Here is a 23,587-nt window from a genome sequence, read left to right as displayed (position 1 = left end):
CATCTTTGTTTGGCTAAAATCATGCAAGTCAGTGCCAGAAAGCTGTTTGATTTGAGCGGCTTTTTCTAAAATGCTGCATTCTATGTGCCATTTATGGGTTATTTTCAACACACCATAAATATATACAAATAAACAAATAAATGTTCCTCATAATTTTATTATCTAAATTATTATTTATTTATTATTTATATATACAATTTAAAACATTTTATTATTTATTTATTTATTTATTTATTTATTTATTTATTTATTTATTTATTTATTTATTTATTTATTTTCAGCTCATTATTATTAGTTAAAAAACTAATTTTTGACTTTGGCATCTACTAACATCAATCAATCAATCAATCAATCAATCAATCAATCAATCAATCAATCAATCAATCAATCAATCAATCAATCAATCAATCAATCAATCAATCAATCAATCAATCAATATTAATTATTCTACTACTACTAGTACTACTAATTCTAATAATAATAGTATTAATAGTAAAATTATTATAATAATAATAATAACGACAACAACAACAACAAGCACAATAATAATAATACCAATAATAATAATAATAATAACAGACATAAAATGACACACCATACACACCATAAATAAATACAAATAAATAAATAAATTAATTAATAAATAAATAAATAAATATTCCAAAAATATGTATTGCTTACATTATTATTATTATTATCATTATTATCATTATTATTATTATTATTATTATTATTATTATTATTATTTATTCATATATACAATTTTAAAAATATGTTTATGCAATATTTATTTATTTATTTATTTTTAATTTTTAATTTAATTTATTTATTGTGTATTTGTTAGTAAATACCAAAGTTAAAAAGTGTTTTTAATTACAAAAATAAACTTCAAAATAAACTTCAAAATAAATAAATAAATAAATAAATAAATATGTGATAATTAAATTATCATTTAGTATTATTATTTGTATATACACAATCTTCTAAATATTTTATGAAATATTTATTTATTGTGTAGATGTTAGTAGATGCCAAAGTCAACAATTACTTTTTATATAATAATGAGCTGAAAATAACTACTACTACTATTACTACTACTACTAACTATTATTATTATTGACATCAAATTATATTCAACATGTTTCTCAAATTTTATTTGTCACATCTCAAACTATTATTATAAAACATTCTGATTATGACATATTATTATAAATCATAACATATTATTGCAAAACAATCATTTTTTATTGCAAAACAAAGATTTTATGTCCACCATTTTGAATGAATAAAATTAATTGAAAACCCCGAATGAACCGTAAAACAGCACACAACCATGTTTACCATTTTTCTCTCAGAATAAGTCGTGAAAGTCCAGTCCATGTGACACTATAGCTAACAATGGCTTAGCAGAACATGTTCTGTTTTCTCAGTGACTGTCAGAAGCATGTGAATATTTCATAGCTCTGGATGAATACTTTAAACCTGTATTTTCCAACCCTGTTCCTGGAGGCAGACCAGGGATACATTTCGATCCTTTCCCTTATCTGCCCCATGCATTTCTGCTCTTGAAGGCTGTGGTCAAATCAGCTTCTTAACCCTTGTTCACAGTCACCTTTATTAGTCCACAGCTTCTTTACTTAAAAAATCTGGTAAATATGCTGGGTTGGGTTATATCTCATAATTTAGTTTACATCTCACAAAATCACAACATGTGCCCTAGCAACCACACAAAAGGCCCTAGTTGCTTGGCACCCTAACTGCCTCTAAATTCCGACTTTACATCCCAAAATTCTGACATTACATTTAACAATTATGATTTTACTCACAATTCTAAGTTTACATATCGCAATTCCGAGATTACACCCCATAACTCCAAGTTAGGAGTTCACATCTCAAAATTCCATGTTTTAATCTCGTTTACATCTCCCAAATCCAACTTTATATCTTACATTTCTGAATTTACACCTCAGAACTCCGACTTTAAATCCCACAATTCTGACTTTATATGCCGCAATTCTGACTTTAAATCTCACATTTCCAACTTTACATCTCACATTTCTGACTTTACACCTCAGAATTCCAACTTTTTATGCCACAATTCCGCCTTTACATTTCAGATTTCAAAATGTACGTCCCATAACTCTGACATCACATCCCACAATTCTGACTTTAAATCTCAAATTTTTTACTTTAAATCTCACATTTCCAACTTTACATCTCACATTTCTGACTTTACACCTCAGAATTCCGACTTTATATCCCACAATTCCAACTTTACACCTCAGAATATCTACTTTGCATCCCGCAAATCTGACATTACATCAGACAATTCTGACTTTGCATACCACAAATCCAACTTTACATCTCACATTTCTGACTTTACAGCTTCAAATTTCTACTTTACATACCACAAATCTGACATTACATCAGACAATTCTGACTTTGCATTCCACAAATTTAACTTTACATTTCAGATTTCTGAATTTATACCTCAGAATTCTGACATTACATCCCACAACTCTGACATTACATCCCACAATTTCAACTTTACATATCATATTTCTGACTGTACACTTCAGAATTTCAGCTTTATATCCCACAACTCCAATGTTATATCCCACATTTCTGACTTTACATTTTAGATTTCAAACGTTACATCCCACAATTACGACTTTACATAGCACAACTCTGACATTACATCCCACAATTCCAACTTTAAAACTCACATTTCCAACTTTACATCTCACATTTCCGACTTTACACCTCAGAATTATTTTCATCCCACAATTCTAACTTTACATTTCATATTTCGGACATTAAACTTCAGAATTTCAACTTTGTATCCCACAATTCTGATTTTACATTCCAGATTTCTGAATTTACACCTCAAAATTCTGACTTTATATTCCACAACTCCAACTTTATATCCAACAATTCTGACTTGACATTTTAGATATTTGTATTTACACCTTAGAATTCTGACTTTAAATCCGACAACTATTACTTTATATCCCACAATTTCAATTTTAAAACCTCACATTTCCAACTTTACATCTCACATTTCTGACTTTACACCTCAGACCTCCAACTTTATATTGCATAACTCCGACTTTATATCCTACAATTCTGACTTTACATTTCCGATTTCTAAATTTATACCTTGACATTTCTACTTTACATCCAACAATTCTGACTTTGCATCCCACAAATCCAAATTTACATCTCACATTTCTGACTTTTACATCTCAGTATTCCAACTTTACATACCACAACTCGGACGTTACCTCCCAAAATTTCAACATTACATCCAGCAATTTCAACTTCAAATCTCACATTTCTGACTTTACACCACATAATTCCAACTTTAGATCCCACAACTCCAACTTTAAATCCCACAATTTCAACTTTACACCCAACAATTCCAAATTTTTATAATTCTGACAATACGTACCACTATTCTGAGTTTACACCTCAAAAAAGCACTCCAGGTATCTTAGCAACACCCTAAAAAACACCATAGCAACAATCCTTAATACACTAGTAACCAAACATAAAAACAAACAAATATGTGTAGCACTAGACTTATTCACACTGGAGATTACTTAGCAGAAAAGCAGCATAATTACACAAAGGCAAAATCAACAGCCTAATGAAGCTTTTGTAAACGTGTAATCAACCTACAGAGAGAAAGAAAGGGACATTTTGAAAGGGAAAAAACTAATTATGGGTCCAACATAAAATGAGGTTTTAAATCTTGACAGCCATATTTAAAAAAAGCATCAGTTGAAGACTCTGTTTAAGGATCACAGTGAAGCCTCAACATACTAATTAATGTCACTTTTAAATCTTTATACTTTTTCATTACAGAATGTCTTTCAGACTACTGTGTTACACCAAAGTTTTTTAGTCATTTCAAATAAAATCGAACTAAACCACGGAGTTATATAAGAGAAATATAAAGCACTTATATCCTGGAGTACACAGTGTGTAAGCAGAGCGATGTGGGCAGGCCTGAAGATCTAGCTGTTTGCCTGAGGGCAATTCAGAGCTACGGCAAACAATAAATGTGTGAACGAGAGAGAGTCGAGACGGAGAAATGCCCTGAGCTCTTTTCTTTGAGCACCACTCATGATCCAATACAGACTGGCAGACTTCATTTCCATACTGCTAAATATCACAGTCATTAGACACATTAGATTAAGATACAGCACTTTAAACTAGTTCAACAAGAAAGAAGCTAAATCAATCTACAATAGTATTCATTTATGCCCATCAAATAAAAAACTAACAAAAAGTAATTACATGTAATAGATATACACTGGAAATAAGTGTTTTTTTAATGATGATATATTATATAACTGTTTTAGCTTTTCTTTGAAAATATGTATATGCATTAAAATGGATATTAGAATTGAGCATCTTGCGGAATTTCATTTAATATTGACATTGCAGTCATTGTTTATTTATTTATTTTTTATAAACCCTACTGTGTCTTTTTTAGCAATTAATTTTTTCTGTTCAAAATTCTGAGTTTACATGTCAGAATTCATTCTGCATCTCACAATTTCGACTTTAAATCTCACAATTCTGATTTTAAGTCCCAAAATTCCAACTTTAAAATTCTGAGTTTAAATCATTCTGACTTTAAATCCCAAAATTCAAACTTTAAATCCCATTTTTCAACTTTACATTTTAAAATTCTGAGTTTAAACTCTAGAATTCTGACTTTAAATGCCAAAACTCTAAGTTAAAATTTTACAATTCTAACTTCAAATCTCAAAATTCAGAGTTAAATCTTAAAATTCTGAATTTAAATCCCCAAAATCAGAGTTGAATCTTACAATTCTGACTTTAAATCTCATTATTCCAACTTTATGCTTCCAAATTCTGAGTTTAATTCTTACAATTCTGACTTTAAATGCCAAAATTTTCGTAACATCTTACAATTCTTACTCTTAATCCCCTAGTGTGAGTTTAAATCTCACAATTCTGGCTTTTAATTTCCCAATTCTGAGTTTAAATCTTACAATTATGGCTTTAAATTCCAAAATTACAATTCAAACTTTACATCTCAAATTTCTGAGTTTAAATCTTACAAATCTGATATTAAAATATGAGAATTCTAAGTTTAAAGCTTACAAATCTGTTATTAAATCCCAAAAATCAGAGTTAAATCTTATAATTCTAAGTTTAAATCCCACAATTCCTACTTTACATCTCCAAAATTCTGACTTTACACCTCCCAATTCAGACTTAAAATGTAAAAATTCTGACATTACATCCCACAATTCCAACTCAATTCCATCTCAGAATTCAGATAAGATCTCACAATTAACTTTGCATTTCACATGTCCAAGTGTAAACCCCACTAATCCAAGTTTATCCAACAATTCAAATTTTATAAATCTCCCAATTTTTTTATTTCAAAATGCAGATTTTATATTCCACAATTCCAAATTTATATCAAACAATTCCAGGTTTGGACTTTAAACCTCTGAATTCTGACTTTATATCCCACAATTTTTACATTAATTGTTAAATTTCAGCTTTATATTTCACAATTCCGACTTTATACCTTCCAATTCCAACTTAAAACATCAAAATTCTAAAATTTCATCCTATAATTCCAGCATTGCATCTCACAATTCTGAAATTAAAATATCAACTCTACATTTTACGGTTTCGATTTTACATCCCACACTTCCAATTTTACATCTCAGAATTTAGATAAGATCTTACAAATCTGACTTTACAACTCACATGTCCAAGTGTAAACCTCACTAATCCAAGTTTACATCCCACAACTCAAAGTTTACAAATCTCTTAATTTGTTGATCTCAAAATGCAGATTTTATATCCCACAATTCCAAATTTACATCAAACAATTCCAGGTTAGTAATCTAAAATTCGGAATCTCTAAAATGTACATCTTAGTTCATAGAAAAGAATAGCTAAATAACAACAAATTGTGAGACATAAACTTAATTACGAAAATAAATGCTTATTAACCATTCAAAGTTTGTTTTTTCTTTGTAAATATTTAAGAGAATTTCTCTTCGTGTGATTAACAGACCACAATTTAAATTATTTTTCATAAATAACCTTGATCTACATGCCAATTAATTAAGTTATTTTTAAAAATGGTTTGATTCAACCCATAATCACAACCTATCCATGAATCACACACGACTACTTCTCTGATTATCTCTTATAAAAGCACCAAAACCATAATGATGAGATTACAAGCCAATAATAGCGTACACTTCTGTCTGTTTGTCACAAAAAGCTATCAAAGAAGTCCTAGACCTCTCTACTCTCATTAAATTGAAAAGATATCCTGTCCCCATCGTTTATCATGGTCATCTGGTCATTTATAACTTAATGCGTTATCTCCAGACTGCAATGCATTCCCATCATCATCCTGTTAGGAAGTGGCCTTATCATGTTCATTATCATAATAATGATCATAATCAGTGGATAATGACTCGTTTCTCCTGTTACTTCTTAGTTTACAGTCTGTCTGCCTTCCTGTCCAGACGCCCACAAGCCGACTGACACCCAATATAAGAAAAGCCTTCTCAGACACTGGCTGCATATTAAAACAAAGCAGTGTTAGACAAGAGAAACACATCTCAATAAAGGCATAAAGACGTAGAAAGCTGACGGAAATAGGTTGAGAGAGTCTTTTGGGGATAGTTGGAGAAAAAGAGGGATACAGATAGATACAGAGTGAGAGAACCAACTAACTATAGAGTAAAAATGGATGGGTAAACTTGCAAAAGACTTAAAATAATGAGTGTGTTAAAGAAGTGTACAGTTTCAACACAATCTCACGGCAATTCGTAACTTTTTCATTTAGTGGCTAATTTGTATGAATTCGTACGATCTAATTTGTACAATTTAGTACGATTTGCTTATCCCCCAATGACGGTTGGGGTTAGGGGTGGGGTCAGGTGCCACGCCTCCTTTTTAAAATCGTACCATTTCATTTGACTAAACTTGTACGAATTCGTACAAATTAGCCACTAAACTGGCAAAACGTAAAATACTTACGTTTTCTCGTGAGATCAGGCTGACAGTTTAAGTAGAAATAAGTACACTTAAAAAAATAATCATGATGAAGTTTATCTGTAACTGTAACCTTTTGATTTTATTTAATTTGTCAGTAAAAAAAAAATGTATGCAGTAAGATTCCTTAAAGTGTGACGTAACACCAAAACATTTTTTTGAGCTGCTGACAGTCATTTATGTGTCCCACGCTGCTAAAAACATTATTAGGACACATTTCACACAAAAAAAGTGAAAATAAGTTGTTTTTGCGTTACTTCGAGCAAATTATTTATTCCAGTTTGAACATTTTTTTGAAGCTGCGTCACGGCGATAAGCTCCTTGCATGTATTCCAGCGTGTAGACTGGCTGTCTGTACCTGCCAGTACTTAGTGACGTCTCTGAGTGTGCTGCATTCATTGATGAGAAAGACTTGATTCAAACTAATCAGCGCGCACTATTGTGTATGCGGTGCAACTTCATCAATATGCATGATAGCTTTGAAGACTATTTTTACCTGTTACAGTGTTCAGACGGCAGAGAGACAACACGTTGTGTTGCCAAAACAAGTAAGAGAAGAAGAATTGTTTGGAGATACGGGTCGTCAGTGTTGCGTTTTTAAATGTGCTGCAACTAAGGTTTTGTTTAATTTTCCTGCTATGAGAGCGCAGCTGGACTTGTGTACTACAACAGTGCACGTGACACGTGGCAGAAATACGTTCATACTGAACAATTTTTAATCAAGAGCTTTTCGCATCTAGAAATGGTGAAATCTGGAATTGCTGCTCGTCTCCTTTAAAAAAGACACGGCTACAGTTGGTGTTGATTGCCCTGTCTCTACAGATTTGGTAAGCAATCATTGGTTTTGTTTGTTTATTCAGATGGCAAAGTTAGTCCATATCAGCAATACTCTTTCAGTGTTTAAAGACAGACCTTAGTTAAAATGATTGCCAAGTTACTTAGTTTACAGTACATTAACATCACTACAATATTATGGACTGGAAGATCTGCTGTAATGCTGCTCTCAGAGTGTAAACATGTAAACATCGCAATCAAACTATTACCAACTGTCGTGTTGAATTTCCGACGCATATTGTGACAGCATAGTCTACACACACAGCTTTCTGACCTACCCAATGCATCTGAGTTACCGAGAAAAACAGAGGTCTTTTTCTCTTATACGATGTGTGGTATCAAACATTCCACTGTCATTAAACACGGTCTCTGTCTTTCTTTCTTGCGTCTGTGTGTTTGTTTTGTCTTGGTGACAATCAGCGCATACCCAAACGGAAAATCCCATTTTTATTTAAATTCTTCATTCTTGACTTCCCACTTCCCTGACTTTTTCCGAACTAGAGGTGTAAAAACACTCTGCTGAAACGGGGGGGTTGGGTTCATGGTTCATTTCAATGATTGAAACCAGAGCACCCTAAGGAAACCCATGCCAACATAGGTAGAACATGCAAACTCCACACAGAAATGGCAACTGACCCAGCCAGGACTCACACCAGCAACCTTCTTACTGTGAGCTGACAGTGCTAACCACTGAGCCACTGTGTCGCCCTGTAATATTTTTTAACAGACTAAAAAAAATTACAATTTAAATTTGGGAGAATGCTCAATTTATGATGGTATGTAATTGAATGTAAATGCAAAGGTAAAACTGATTAACGTTCCACTGATTTAGAGATTGAAGTTTGCATGGCTTCAGCATGTTTTGATCAAGCCATTCATAAACTCACTCATGAATATTACCTTCCTAATTACCCTTGGCTCCACTACAAAGTGTAATAGACAACACACCATAATCAAACTGAATTTCCATACTAGGGTCCCTCTCGGCTCTCTGGGGCCCTCCGTCTTACATTGTTATTCACACAGAGACCACCTTCATAAAGTAAAACGTGAACATACAATCATTGAGCCCATTTAGCCTTCCCTTCACTGCGTACCAAATCAATTTGAACCTGTAAATACAGAAATGGAGATTCATAGCGAATTATATTTATTTCTGCAGTGCACTGATCATTCCACTGAAAACCTTATAAAGCCAAAGGTGGAAAAAGTCAGTCAGCGTGTTAAAATGTGTTTACTTTTCAGCAGCCATTAGGGTACAGAGAGCTAAAGTACCTCCATAAAGGCCTATTTGCTCTTTTGCAGCACTTGTGAAGATGGGAAAGTGGTATTATTGCTGAATTTAAAGCACTTTGGGTCTTTGCAGACAAGGGGGCTTCACTAGCTCTCTACAGACACAATAAGTGCAGCACATGCCTGACATCGACCACCCGTGGAAAGAGCTGATAATTCCTACACCGGTAAACAGTGGTGCGTCCCAGCGGAGAGAGATTAAAGACTGAGAGAGTGTGTTAGAAGTCGACGGAGAGAGTGAGACTTGCACTGAGTACCACTTGGAGAAATGAAGTAAACTCCACACAGTTCGATAGGGAAGGAGCGGAACTCACTATACTATACTATATGCTTTAAGTCATTCCTTTATTAATTATAACTATTATTAAAGTCCCCGTAAAAGCAAAATGAAAGTTTTTAGGTGTTAGTGTCAAAATGTTAGTCTTAAAGTAATTTATAAGCTATATTGGGTTACAAATGTGTGAGCAATTTTGCATTAGAAATGTATAAACATTCAAAGCTTTAGGTTTGTCACTTCCAGCAAAATGAATCGACAAACCATTTGACGTCACCTCATACTTCACACCTCGTCTTCATTTGAAAATTTAAGGGTGATTTTTTTATAATTTGAACGGCATCTGTGCTTATGTTAGTCTGCTTTTTTCTTATTCCAAGGTCAATATAATTCTGGACCAGGCCGTATCCTAAGCAGATGCTGTGGTGGTCATAGAGGAGTGGAGAGTATGAAAGACCACAGTGACAGATGAGTCTCCACATTGATCCCGTGGGCCAGCCTGTACACCCAGATGTGACCTACACATACCTGCAACTTCTCCACAATGGACGTCCAGCGTTCTTCAGCCTCCATCACCTATACTGCAACTCCAGCTCCAACTGAGCCTGATTTCTCTCTATAGGCTTTTTTCCTTCACTTTCGTCAATTGGTAAAGTTAGTTTCTCGGCCATGTTTTCACTGGTTTGCTTGGCTTGGGACTTGTGGAGCTGTGCATCGATGGATTTGCTCTTTAGTGTTTGGACTTTCAGCAGTGAAAATTAAACCACGCTGAACCGAACCAAACTGAACTTTAACTCTGAAAACATGACTGACACAGTTTAAATTTACTAGAACATCTATGTTAAACGGTTTTGACACAATCTACATTATAAAAACAGCCCAGCTAGAGCAATAAGGCGCAAGCATGACATGATTTGTTGCTATTTTCAGACCAGCGCAACTGTAATTTTCATGCATTGCGCCACATAGGTTAAATAGCAAATCCATTTGCACCACTATGTGAACTCATGGGTGTTTCAGTCTGAAAAGGAGGTGTAAGGCGCATTGTTGGCATGTTGCTATTTTAGTTGAACTGAAATGTACTGCGCCATTGACCAACTACAAGCTGGTCTAAAGTCCAGTGCAGAGCATGTTAGTTATGCACCTATGCATGTCCAAACGCTTACACATGGCTTAATACACACAGGATGTACAGCAAAACACAAATATCTTTACATATGAAAACAAAAATTAAGGATTTAAATGTTCCAAAAATGTATTCAATTTATTTATTATTTATTATTTTCTACATAAATATAAAAACCACTAACTCCATGACAATTTGCATTTGTATAATGTTTATAATAAGTTTAGATTTGTCCAGCTGTCGGGTTTTGAAGACGTTTGCATCCCTTAATGGGGCATTGGAATAGGATGTGTGTTTGGACATAACTTCGTTATACACTCCATGTACACTTCATTAAAAAATATTAATTTATTCGCTTGCTGGAAATCAGAACTGAATTTAAAAATAGTTTTGAAACACATCTTTGCACTTAACAAACAAAATTAAATACTATGGCTAATGGATGTCTTCAGTGGAGTGCGTACAACACTGTTTCCTTATCCACGAAAGTAAAGGAGTAAAGCAAAGAGTGGAAGTAAAGAGAAAGTAAAGAGGCCAAATGGAGGAGGCAGATGGTCTGTTTAACTGTTTACGCAACTGACTTTTAAAGGGATTGTGAGATGAGACTCTGATTGGTTTTAATGCATGTTATGCTCAAAACATACCCATAACTCATTAAGAGATTAAGCACAATCCTGTTAGACCATGCGCCAGAGTGCAGAGCATATTTTTCCGCCCTTACAATAGCAAAAATGGATTCAGACTCGGCCTTAATGCTTTTGTGCAATGCACTTTAGACATTGCGATAAGATCGTTAAAACAGAGCCCTCTGATTTGAGCTTACAGAAATTATCAGTTGCTCTCCAACATTAGGCACATTCAAATCAAGACTTTTAAACACATCATTTTAGCTCTACCTTTACTAAATGAGCATTGTGCTGATTTTATTTATCACTGATTTTATTTCTTATAGTCACATTTTACATTGTTTTATTCTTGTTCATATAAAGCACTCTGAATTACCATTATGCATAAAATCTTCAATGTAAATAATCTTGACTTGCCTTGATTACTGCTTGAATAACCAATCAGAGCACACTCTTCAATCAACGGCAGACACCAGTTGTACATGTTGAATAGGGCCGACTTGATCCAACATTAACCCAACAGGATGCAACATGTGGATAACACTAAACCAAGTAGCCACAACAATGCTGACCAACAGCCTGCCAGCCAAATGCTCAACCAATCACAACAACTCTGAAACTCAACTCTAAAAACTGAACTGACACTGTTTTAATTTACTAGAACTTCTATGTTAAGCTGCTTTTAAGCTACTTTGACACAATTCACATTGTAAAAGTGCTATAGAAATAAAGAACTGAATTGAATTGAATTGAATAAGATCAGAGTGGACTCTGGGAAAGTTGGGACTTTTCCTTGAACCAACCATTTTGGACACTGTGAGAAAAAGAGGATAAACTTAAGTGGTCTACTTCTACCTCGTTCCTTCCATCCTTTTTTCAAATCCCCTAAACATTCACAGGTCAGGTTTTAAACTGAGAGGAGCACTTCTTGGATAAGAGTGTAGAGTGACCTCCAGCCCACTATTTGTGTGAGTTTTAATTATGGCAGGAGTTTAGGGAGGTGAAGATGCACTCAACAGCAGCAGGGACTGAACTGTTGTCTGAGGTTAGAGCCGTAATCCCTCCAAAAGGAATACTAGTGCTCCTCGACAGTGAGGGACAGCGATGAGGGAAATAAAGCGTGCCGACTGTGCTTGAGCTGCATTTTAGAAATGCCATGGCTGGAAGAGTATAAAAACTTCGCCAGTCACTTCACCCACAGAGCCTGTGAGACTGGCAGGGAAAAGATTAAAGGTGCCACTTGTTGGAGGGTCTAAATGAAAAACCAATGCTGAAAAAAAGCCTGGCTGTTGGGTCTTAGCTGGCCTGTTAGTCGATTTAAATGTGTTTTGGACACTTTAATTCCTTGAACACACTAAAAGTTAAATGCATAAACTGATTTATTTGATCTAAGCTGGTCTAGTAGTTTGTTTGGAGGATTTTTGGACACTTATTTGATGTCAGTAGGCCCGTTAAAAAAAGCAAACTGTGCACGTAGCTGTGCATTCATACTTGTGTGCGCTGTTTCTGTTGCTCTGCAATACACTTCCGAAACGTTAGTTGGCAGTGAGGTGTTTATGTTCCTGTGTCGAGTTTCTTCGCTGGTGTTTTGCCTTTTCTGAACGCTTCCTTATATGCACAAGTGGTTCAAACTTGCTCATTTTGAGGCAGGAACCAGCGGATCTGAACAACTTTAACCAGAAGGTAAACACAAAACAAAAAACAAAACTTTCCATCCCGAGCTCCCTCATGTGATTCCACACTTGTAAACAATCGCTCAATAGGGCTCGCATGGTTCTCGGCCCCGCCCACACTTGTCATCGCTACCAAGCCAACCAATCACAGAGCTTGCGCTACGCACATCTGTGGTTCGCATTATTTGGTCTGGACAAAGGGCAACAAATGATACATTGTAGCATTTTTTGCTGTCTTTAGGTCTTTTTCACACCACACTGATTGCTTTTATCTAAACCAGTTGAAAAGAACCAAAATGCTGTCATGTGACAAAATCCACATCACTCATTGGCATGTTTTTGAACGTACTTACTAAACTGCTGATCAATTGGTCACAATTAATATGTGGGAAAATGGCGACAGAACTTCCGCAAAAAACTGGCAGACGCAAAATGTTGCTTTTTACCATGTACGGACGACTGCGCTGACTGATTATCTGGTCATAGTATACAATATAGTATGTAATATGTAGTACTTTAGACAAACTATACATACAGCGTAGCTGCGGCTGAAAATCTATGTTTTAATGCATTGCAAACAGCTAATGTTTCCGTCTTTCTTTCTTTCTTTCTTTCTTTCTTTCTTTCTTTCTTTCTTTCTTTCTTTTTTCAATTTCTTTCCTTCATTCCTTTGTTTCATTCTTTCGTTTGTTCCTTCTTTATTTTATTTTTTTTATTTGTTTATTTATTTTATTCCTTCCCTTCTTTTCTTTTCTTTCTTTCTTTCTTTATTTTTCTTTCCTCCTTTCATTTTTTCTTTCTTTCTTTCTTTCTTTCTTTCTTTCTTTCTTTCTTTCTTTTCCCTTCCTTCCTTCCCTCCCACCCTCCTTCTTCCTTCCTCCCCTCCCTCCCTCCCTCCCTCCCCCCCCTTTCTTTCTTTCTTTCTTTCTTTCTTTCTTTCTTTCTTTCTTTCTTTCTTTCTTTCTTTCAAATCATACTTAATTGTCTAACTTATATTTCCAGATTTTAATGGTTAATGGATTTTTTTGACCATGCAAACTACTGCAGGTTTTAAACAACCCTCCAAAAAGCCCTATGAGACCAACTACAGCTTGAAAAACCAACTAAAACATGAGAGATCAACTAAAACCAGCAAAATACCAGACGTTCGTTAATGTAGGCCTTAAATAGGATAAGCAATCGACCAAAACCAGTTCATGTGGAATTAAAACAGAGCAAGAATGACAGCCAATATTTCTCATGTCACACAGCCATTTTACAGATGCATAAAACATACACACAATAAACAGAGCAAGACCAATAAATAACTTTAGCGTTATGGTGATATTGATTATTGAGGGAAATGCCATTACAGCTCATTGATTTAACTTCTCGGCAGCTATTCATCATGCATAAGGGATTTTACTTCCGCCTGCATCTAAACTGTTATCAATCGTCTCTCTTAAGCTCGCGGTCGACATTTAATTACAGCTTAAATGTTGGTCAGCATCAAAGTTCAACGATCACATCAGAAGACTTCTATAATCAGTCTCCCTTTCAAAGCTATGAATACTAAAGATCAATATACACATTCAAACCAGACTGCCTTCTGGCATGATAATAATGATTATAAAAATTTTATGAGACAGCACACATTAACAAAGACCCATAAAAATTACCATATATTTTCACTAATCAATTTCTAACTCTTTATTAATACCAGAGAAAGATTTATATATAAATAATTTCCCAAGGACTACACAAACAAAGACAAACTAGAGAGAGTATTTCTTTCTGTATATATAAATGTATATTCTCTAGAGTTTTTAACCTTTAAATCACAAATGTCCTTAGATTAACTGCAAAGTATGCCACTCATGAACTCATGCACAAAAAAAAAAAAAAAAAAAAAAAACATACAAAAATTATGTTTACCTTCATTGTCTTTAATTGTAAAGTTAGGGTTGGCAGAAACTCCTCCAGGAAAAGAGAAGGAAAATCCCTTTCCGTTTGCAAAATCATCTTTATCCACAGCAGTGATTGTCTGAATGACCTGCAATCAACAAAATGAGAAAAAAAACAAAAACAAACATGAGAGAAACACTTTCATGCAATTTATTTTTTTAGCTTTTTAGTTCTTTCCGATAAAGTGTGAAAGATGACAAAAAAATCCTGTAACCATTGACTTTCATAGTATTTGTTTTTTCAGCTATGTAAAAATGCAGGGCTCCACACAATCTCCTAATGTTGTACCAACATAAATTGATTAAATTAACTTAATTGTTTTCACCAATTTAAGTTAATTAAACACAAAACACTTGACGCAATAAGGCGTTGTCATTTTCAGACCAGTGCAACACTAGTTTTTACATTTTGTGCCAAATTCTTTAAACAGCAAATCCATTTGCATATATATATATATATATATATATATATATATATATATATATATATATATATATATATATATATATATATATATAACTTGTTTATATATATATATATATATATATATATAAATATATATATATATATATATATATATATATATATATATATATATATATATATATATATATATAAACAAGTTTTGGAGACATATGCATCACCATATGAGGCATAGGAATAAAATGTGTGTTTGGATATAACTCTTTTTACCACATTTTGTTATTATTGTTCATTCATTCTTTTGCTGAAAATTAGAACTGAATTTAAAAATAGTATAAAAAACTAATCTTTGCGCTTAACAAACTAAATTAAATACCTAGGCTAACGGATTCATTATTCAGTGGAGTGTGTATAACACCTTTTCCTTTTCCACAAAAGTAAAGGAGTAAAGTAAAGAGTAAAAGTAAAGAGGCCAAATGAAGGAGGCTCATTTTTTATCCTTGTGCTGCAGTTGGTCTGTTTAATTGTTTTCTCGCTAGTGAAGCATTCAGTTTTTCCACTTACAAAGTTCACCATGTAAATAGCAAATAGACCATGGTGCGAAGCAACTGACTCTAAAAAGGGATTGTCAGATGAGACTCTGATTGGTTTAATGCATGTTATGCTTAAAACACACCCAGAACTCATTAAGAGAATAAGCACAACCCTGTTAGACAATGCGCCGAGATGCAGATTGTATTTTCTGTCCTTAAAATAGCAACAGTGGATTCAAACACATCCTCATGCTTTAGACTTTGCGCTTAGATTGTAAAAATAGAGCCATAAGTTGTACCAAAAAAACTCAAGAATTGTGTTGTTTCAGCTCATTTAAATAAGTAGTTTGAACAAGCAGCAAACACACTTTTGTGTGCACTATGGAGGTAAATGGTTACAGCACTTTTAGCATTCTTCAAAATATCTTATTTTGTGTTCAACAGAAGAAAGAAACTAAAACAGGTTTAGAACAAGGAAATTAAATGATGACAGAATTTTCATCCCTTTAAGATGTCTGCACTACACATGCATGGATTCCGCATCCTAAAACAAAAGTTTAAAGTGAGATTTAGGAGCTCAAAATGCAGTATATATTTTTCTTCATGTCAAAATGACCCCATTGCTTCAGAAGTCTCAGTATCTGTAGGAAAACTGTGCTTTGTGCTTTAAAACAGCTGGTTTGTTGGTATAAGTTGTCCTGGCAACCCAGTAGGCATTTGATTCTTTGAGTGTGGTCCATTATGGGTTGCGCATCGCTGTGCTGAACTCCCTGTGAAGAGCAATACCTTCAAACCCAACAGATTCAGCCTGAAGGAGCGCTTAATTGGATCGCTTCTTGCTTATGTGAAAGCAGAAATGATAAAAATATAGAAAACTTCACAAGGACATGCCGGTCATCCTGTTTGTTTACCACTTTTATATGAATATTATAGAATACATGACAAGCACAAGTAAGTCTTATTTAGTTCTTTCTCTTTTGTAAACAGCATCGGTTCATGTGTGAGTTTATATACTGTATTGTTAAAAAGTAACTTAACCAATTCAGAAAAAGAAAGCCCTCGTCTGGTTTTTACCAGGTTTTTAGATGTTACCACATTCCTACCCTGTTATTTACTTGTTATTTACAGTCGTCAACTGCACTGTCAACTCCTCTCCGTGTCTCAAGCCCACAGATGTATGTGGCAAGCTGCTGAGCCAACTAACAGCAGGTAAAAGCTGTCCCCATTGAGGTAAGTGGTTAGCTGGTAGTACAAAAAGAAACAGAAGCTGTTCGTTTTAAAGACGAAATGCAGCAACACGTAGCTCTGGCTACATAACTCCTGTTCTCCAGAAATGTATACTGGGGTATGTTTTCACAATGAGCCTGTGTTGGATAGTTTGTTTACTCACCCTTCTCAAAAAGCTGTTTGAGTTTCTTCAGTTTAAAAATCCTGGAAACCTGTAAGCATTGACTATTTTTTTTTTTACTAAGAAGTCAGTGATTACAGATTGTCAGCTTTTTTTCAACAGAAAATAAATTAAACTTATAAAGATTTGGATCTACTTGAGGGTGAGTTTTTTAGTATCCCTGTAACAGTTAAATTAAGGTTGCACTAGTAAATGTTAGTATACTTCCGTAAACTTTCCTGCTGACAAACAAAGAAAATAACAAGTTTAAATATTTTTTTTAAATTTAAATTTGTTATTTGTTTTTGAGAATGTGAAAAACTGCTGATCTGTACCTAAGTTTTGGCATGTGGGGTAGAGATCTATATGCCAACTTTGAAAAGGTTAAGATGTATTAATAACGATACATGTGAGATATTTGATAAAACATGGGGACAGATATTAGAACATCTTAATGCTTGGAAGTAATGCAAGCATGTCCAATAACCACTGTCAATAACCAAAGTAGTTAAAGAATGAGTGTAATTAATATTCACTATTAATAATCTGTAATGTTTTTACAACTGTTATGATTATGCACAGTTTTTTTACAGTACTTTTTTTTAAAATAAAGTCAACTAATCGCTTTGAAAATAAAAGGTTTACTCAATTTTGTGTACTTGCTAAATGTATTTTAAATACTATATAGTAGGGTAAAAATGTTGGGTTCCACATAAGTCCTACATGTTGTCACAACACAAATCAATTAAGTAAACTAAAAAGTTTTTACAAATTTAAGTGGATTAAACTTAAGTTAAGTTGTCCCCCGCAAAAAACTTAAGAATTGTGTTGTTTCAACTCATTTCAAATAAGTGGTTAGAACAAGCACCAATGTAATTTTTGAAGTGTATGTGTTTTCTTACACAGCGAGAGTCTTGAACATCTTTAACCTGCACAACAACAGCTCAACCAATGATGTGAGACTGGGGGTGGAGCTATTTGTTTTTTCCAACCAATAAATAACTGAGGAAGAAGTTTGATACTCCTGTTCAAAGTCCATTTACGATGCAAGTGCTTCAGAAAGCGCTCACTCCACTTTTAAAACACATAAAAAAGGGCACATGAGCACTTTAATGTGGTTCTTCCGTAATGTAGTGTGGATAATTTTTGGGAAGTGGATGTACTGTTTTATGTTGGGAACACAGGGGATATTAAAATGGGCTTGACCTCATCTGTCCTTGATTCTCTCTCTCTTGCTCTCATCGCTCTCTTTCTTCGGGCCAGTGCTGAAAAACAGCATTTTGAAATGAAATGGGAAAGAGTGGGTAGGAAAATAGGAGTGTGCTTTAGTGAGTCAGAGCTGTCACGCTTTGTTGATCAGATTTTTATTCTCATTGAGGGATGATTAGCATTCCTATAACCCCTTTCCATTTTCCTATTTCAGCCTCTCTAAATATTCACGCTCTTTCTCCTCTTTTACACCATTCATGGCGGGGAACTGTGGCAGCTCATAAGGGATTTTATTGGGCACGCTGATAGAGTATGTGAATCCATATTAATCAAACATTGGTCAATAGAGTAACCATTTATATTACTAATCAATGCATGAACAAAATACTTGTTTATGCATGATATCCTTGTCAATTACATTCATTAGAATGCAAACAGATTATTAAAGCAGTAAATTTTATCATTTATTTTAGCTTTACTGCATGGAATGAAGGTTGCAGGCTTTGTTTTTAAATGCACTTCACGCCATTCGCTTTCAGTCAATTCTCTTGTTTAATAAACAGGTATTTCAGGTTAAACTGGGGTCCTGACTCTCTGTGGTCATTAAAAATCTCAGTATGTCCTTCGAAAAAGTAGGGGTTTCAATTTCCCCACTGGCCTCTGTCCTCTGTATGGGCGGCGTTTCTGGTGTTACCAGTTTGCCAAAAAAAAATTGCTTTTGAAAACACTATCAGTTGGGTTTAGAAAGGGAGTGGGTGGGTCAGTAAGTCAGTCATTTAGTCGACAGCAAGCTGGCCTGGCCGGCTGAAGTGTATATTGCACCTTCTGGTGGATTTACATGAGAAGAGGATGCGCAAGAGAAATTTGAAATCATTAAAAAGCATACACAGCAGCCTTTGGTGGATGTGCTAAAACAAAAACTGCAAGCAAACGTACCTCCGGTTACGTATTTCGCTGTCCAGAGAAATGTAGACCTGGGTACGTATTCGCAATGAGCCGGGGTTGTAAAAATTGCATCTAACAAAATTCGGCATCAAACAATAATCTATTACCGAACAATACATATTGAAAAAGTTGTTTCTAGTCTTCTGGCATTTTCCACGCCTTAATGATATTCACATTCAAATTAGAACAAAAACAAAACACCAAAATCAACGGCTAAAACAGAATGTGTCAGAGAGAAAGCAAGACAGAGGAACAGTTCAGCTGTTGTGGGACTTACATGTCCTGCTCTAGTGCCTTCACAGATGATGATCTCGTCTTCTGTGTTGATTTTTGGGGGATTGTCGTTGACATCCAGAACCTGCACGGTGACAGGCACATGGCTCTGAAGACTGGGATTGTCTGAAAACAAATAAAAGCATGTATAAAAAGTAAAGAGTGAAAGAAGAAGAAGAAGAAAAAAAAATGTCAAAAGCTAGCTTATATGAAAAAATATATTTATATGCCATAAAAAAAGCCTGGAAAGTTGGCCAAATTCATCATAAACAATTTAACACGCATAGTTTAATCAACCAATTCAAACCATCTGCAGTAAACATAAATCCGATAACCATGTTTACAAATCTGCAAAATAAATTGTTTCTAACAATGGCAATTCTTAAGATATTTAAGATTTTATTTTTTTTACAGTTTTTTTTAGCAATTTTATCAAACATAATATTTCCAATTCAGAAATAAAAGATAAATCAAATGATTTTTGTTTGAACTACTCTCAGATACTTCTTAAAATTTAATAACCGTTTCTAAATAAATAAATAAACAAAAAAAAAAACTTTTGAATTGCTATTTTTTCATTTAACCATATATATATATATATATATATATATATATATATATATATATATATATATACACACACACACACACACACACACACACACACACACACACACATTTAATTTAGATTCTAAACTAAAAAAACAAAAAACAAAAAAAACTTTAACATTTACAATTGAATGATGTAGATGAAACGTGCTGAAAACAATAAAATTATATTAAAAATCACTTGAAAATATTATATTCCATTATAATGTTATCTATAATGTCTATCTATTATATCACATTCAAACAATGATCAGGGGAAGTGTAAAGCTTTATAAATAAAATTCATTCATTATGTAGAATTCTGCATGAACTTGCATGACTATTAATGAACTGCAATGTTGTTTTGCTGAATATTAAATAACAAACAGATAAACAAAAAAGCATGACCAATGACCAGAATGTCCAATTAATTTTTGATTAACAAACATGGTTTATGCAATTTCTACCTGAAAAGAACTTATATCCGAGCAATAATTTCTAAGAAAAAAGTACATTTGCATGCACTGCTTGATCCCTGAGTGGGATCCGTCTAATTTTGTTTACAAATTGGCTAAATCATCTAATAGCAATTCTCAGAGTGAGTCGGACCCATACTGGTTAAACTAAATTGAATCAAAACACCATAAATGCAAAATTAACAAGACATTATAATGCTCATAAATTAAAAACAGGCCAACTGCAAGGAAATAAAAATATTCTGCACAATTACACCTTAAGTAATTAACACGATGAATTATTGTCAGTTAGGGCCTTTTGAATTTACTTTGCATCTTTTAGAATTACTAACGATATGATGGTTTTGATTTAGTAATTATGATACAAAAGCATAATTTTGTAGACTCAATCCAAATCAATAGGACAGACTAGACAGACAAATGGATGGGTAGACAGACAGGGTAGACAGACAGATGGGTGGGCGGGCAGGCAGACAGGCAGACAGACAGACAGACAGACAGGCAGGCAGGCAGGCAGGCAGACAGACACACAGACAGATGGACAGAAGGGCAGACAGACAGACAGACAGAAGGACAGATAGACAGAAAGACAGGCAAGGAGACAGACAGATGGACAGATTGATTGACACACAGAAAGAAGGTCAGATTTATGGATAAATGGATGGAAAGGTGGACAGATTGGTAGACAAATAAGTGGGCAGATAAGTGAAGAGATAAATAGAAAGAAGGATGGATGGATGGATGGATGGATGGATAAATAAGAATAAGTATGAATAGATAGGAATGAATAAGGATGGATGGATGGATGGATGGATGGATGATATACTGTATAAACAACAGAATAGATGAAGAAATTAATAGAAAGATAGATAATGAATAGATATTTAGGTGGATGAGTAGATATGTCGATAGATTAAGCTGAAAAGATGGATGGATGGATGGATAGATGGATGATAGAATGTATAGGTAACAGAATAGATGAAGAGAGTAATAAAGATGGATAATGAATGTGTGTAACATTATGTAGTTATGTAATAAGATAATGAATTAAAGAATTACTGTACATAAATTTAGCTTTGTTTATTTAGAATACATTTTCGTTTACTCTCTCTCATCGTCTCCTCATCGACTTCATATGAATCCTTCATGCTTGTGTTATTTTATATATTATCTTTATACGTGTGTTATTTTCTCTCCTGCTTGCAGCTGTGTAATTTCAGAGAGAATAGCAGGGAATAACAGCCTATTAAGGTTTCTCAGGCTGGTGCTGAGCTCTTTGTGTGTAGTGTTTGTTATTAGTTGACTTCATGCACGTTTTATACCACTCTCTAGAAGAAGCTCTGTTAACCCTGTACTGACCATCTAGCAGAAATCCACTCATTATAAAAAAGGAAAACAGAGATCAAATGGCTAACAGTGGGCTTTTTCTCTGATGAATATCGCTCCGCTTTGCCCTCTAGGGAACTTCCACACTTGTATGAAGTGAAAGAACAAAAAGATCTGATATATGTATACTGATTTTATATTCACTCAGTCTGTTTTCTAGCAAGGTGCGCCTATGTTGTCATATAGAACGCTTCATTAGGGGGAAAATACATGAAATACATAGATCTTTCAAGACTGACATTAAATGAGCTCAAAGCATAACACTTCAAAGCATTTACTTCTGTAGACACCAAAATACGGCATTTTAAACTTTTTGATCTCAATAAAATAAAAATAAAAAAAGGAAAAACAAGTCAGCAGAGTGAATGATGTAATCGTGTCAGTTTTGAGCATTAAACACTGTAGTTGGACCTGAGTCCTGAAAGACTTCCACATTGTTTTCTGTGCTGCTACTTTGTATCCACTTTCAAAGGATTGATACAATAAAACCATAGCCATTGTTACTGTTTGCATCACTCTATTTACAAATGCAGAAAAAAAGCTGCAACTAAGATATACTAATGAAACATTGGTTCTTGTAAGTGATAGACCAATCAAATAAGACTAGGTCATTTGGCCAATCTCATTAGAGAAGGCTTTCAAAAAGGCGGGGTTTAGATATAACCTACTAATGACTATTGGCTCCTGTAAGTGGTAGACCAAGGTCATCTGACCAATCTGATCAGAGAAGGCTTTCAAAAAGACAGGTTTAGATAAAGCCCACTAATGACCATTGGTTCCTGTAAGTGGTGGACCAATCAGAAACTATAGGCAATCTGGCCAATTTGATGAAAGAAGGCTTTCGGAAAGAGGGGGTTTAGATATTGCTTACTAATTACTATTTGTTCCTTTAAGCTGTAGACCAATCAGCAAAAAATGGGTAATTTGACCAATCAGATAAAAGAGTGCATTCTAAAAGACGGAGTTTAGAAGTACTGAAATTCATATATACCAATAAACAGTGGTTCAGTACTAGGCAATCTGACCAATCAAATCGATTAGATAAGTCTTTCAGACAGGCAGTATTATATATAGCCTACTAATGACCATTGGATTTTGTAAGCGGCAGACCAATCAGAAAAGACTAGGCCATCTGACCAATTATATAAGAGAAGGCTTTCTGATAGGAAAGGTTTAGAGACACTGAAATTCAAATATACTAATGAACAATTGTTTATGTAAGTGATAGACTAATCAGTAAAGACCAGGCCATTTGACCAATCAAATTAGAGCAGGCTATCTGTTTAGAGAGACTGAAATTCAGTTATATTAATGGACATTGATTCTTGTAAGTAGTAAACCAATCAGATAAGACTAGGTCATTTGACTAATCACATAAAATATTGTTTACTGAAAGGCGGGGTATAGAGGTACTGAAATTCCAATATACCAATGAATGTTGGTTCGAAAGTTGTAGACGAATCTTAAAAGACTAGACCATCTGACCAATTTGATCAGAGAAGTCTTTCAGAAAGGCTACTTTACTTTAG

General features: G+C 34.1%; 1 protein-coding gene across 10 annotated transcripts in view; it reads right to left on the bottom strand.

Annotated features, from left to right (window-relative positions):
• LOC101886358 (cadherin-18) overlaps window positions 1–23,587 on the bottom strand; it is a 433,737-nt gene that overhangs the window by 28,613 nt on the left and 381,537 nt on the right. For all 10 annotated transcript variants that reach the window (XM_021480410.3, XM_073918841.1, XM_073918837.1 and 7 more), the window contains 2 exons: window positions 19,613–19,734; window positions 14,809–14,926 (listed from right to left, as the gene is read on the bottom strand). In XM_021480410.3, the coding sequence (XP_021336085.2) occupies window positions 14,809–14,926; window positions 19,613–19,734 (240 nt within the window). The remainder of the gene's footprint in view (window positions 1–14,808; window positions 14,927–19,612; window positions 19,735–23,587) is intronic.

The sequence above is a fragment of the Danio rerio genome, chromosome 12, assembly GCF_049306965.1.
Source record: "Danio rerio strain Tuebingen ecotype United States chromosome 12, GRCz12tu, whole genome shotgun sequence".
Taxonomy (NCBI): domain Eukaryota; kingdom Metazoa; phylum Chordata; class Actinopteri; order Cypriniformes; family Danionidae; genus Danio; species Danio rerio.
This window is presented reverse-complemented; position numbering and strand designations above follow the sequence as displayed.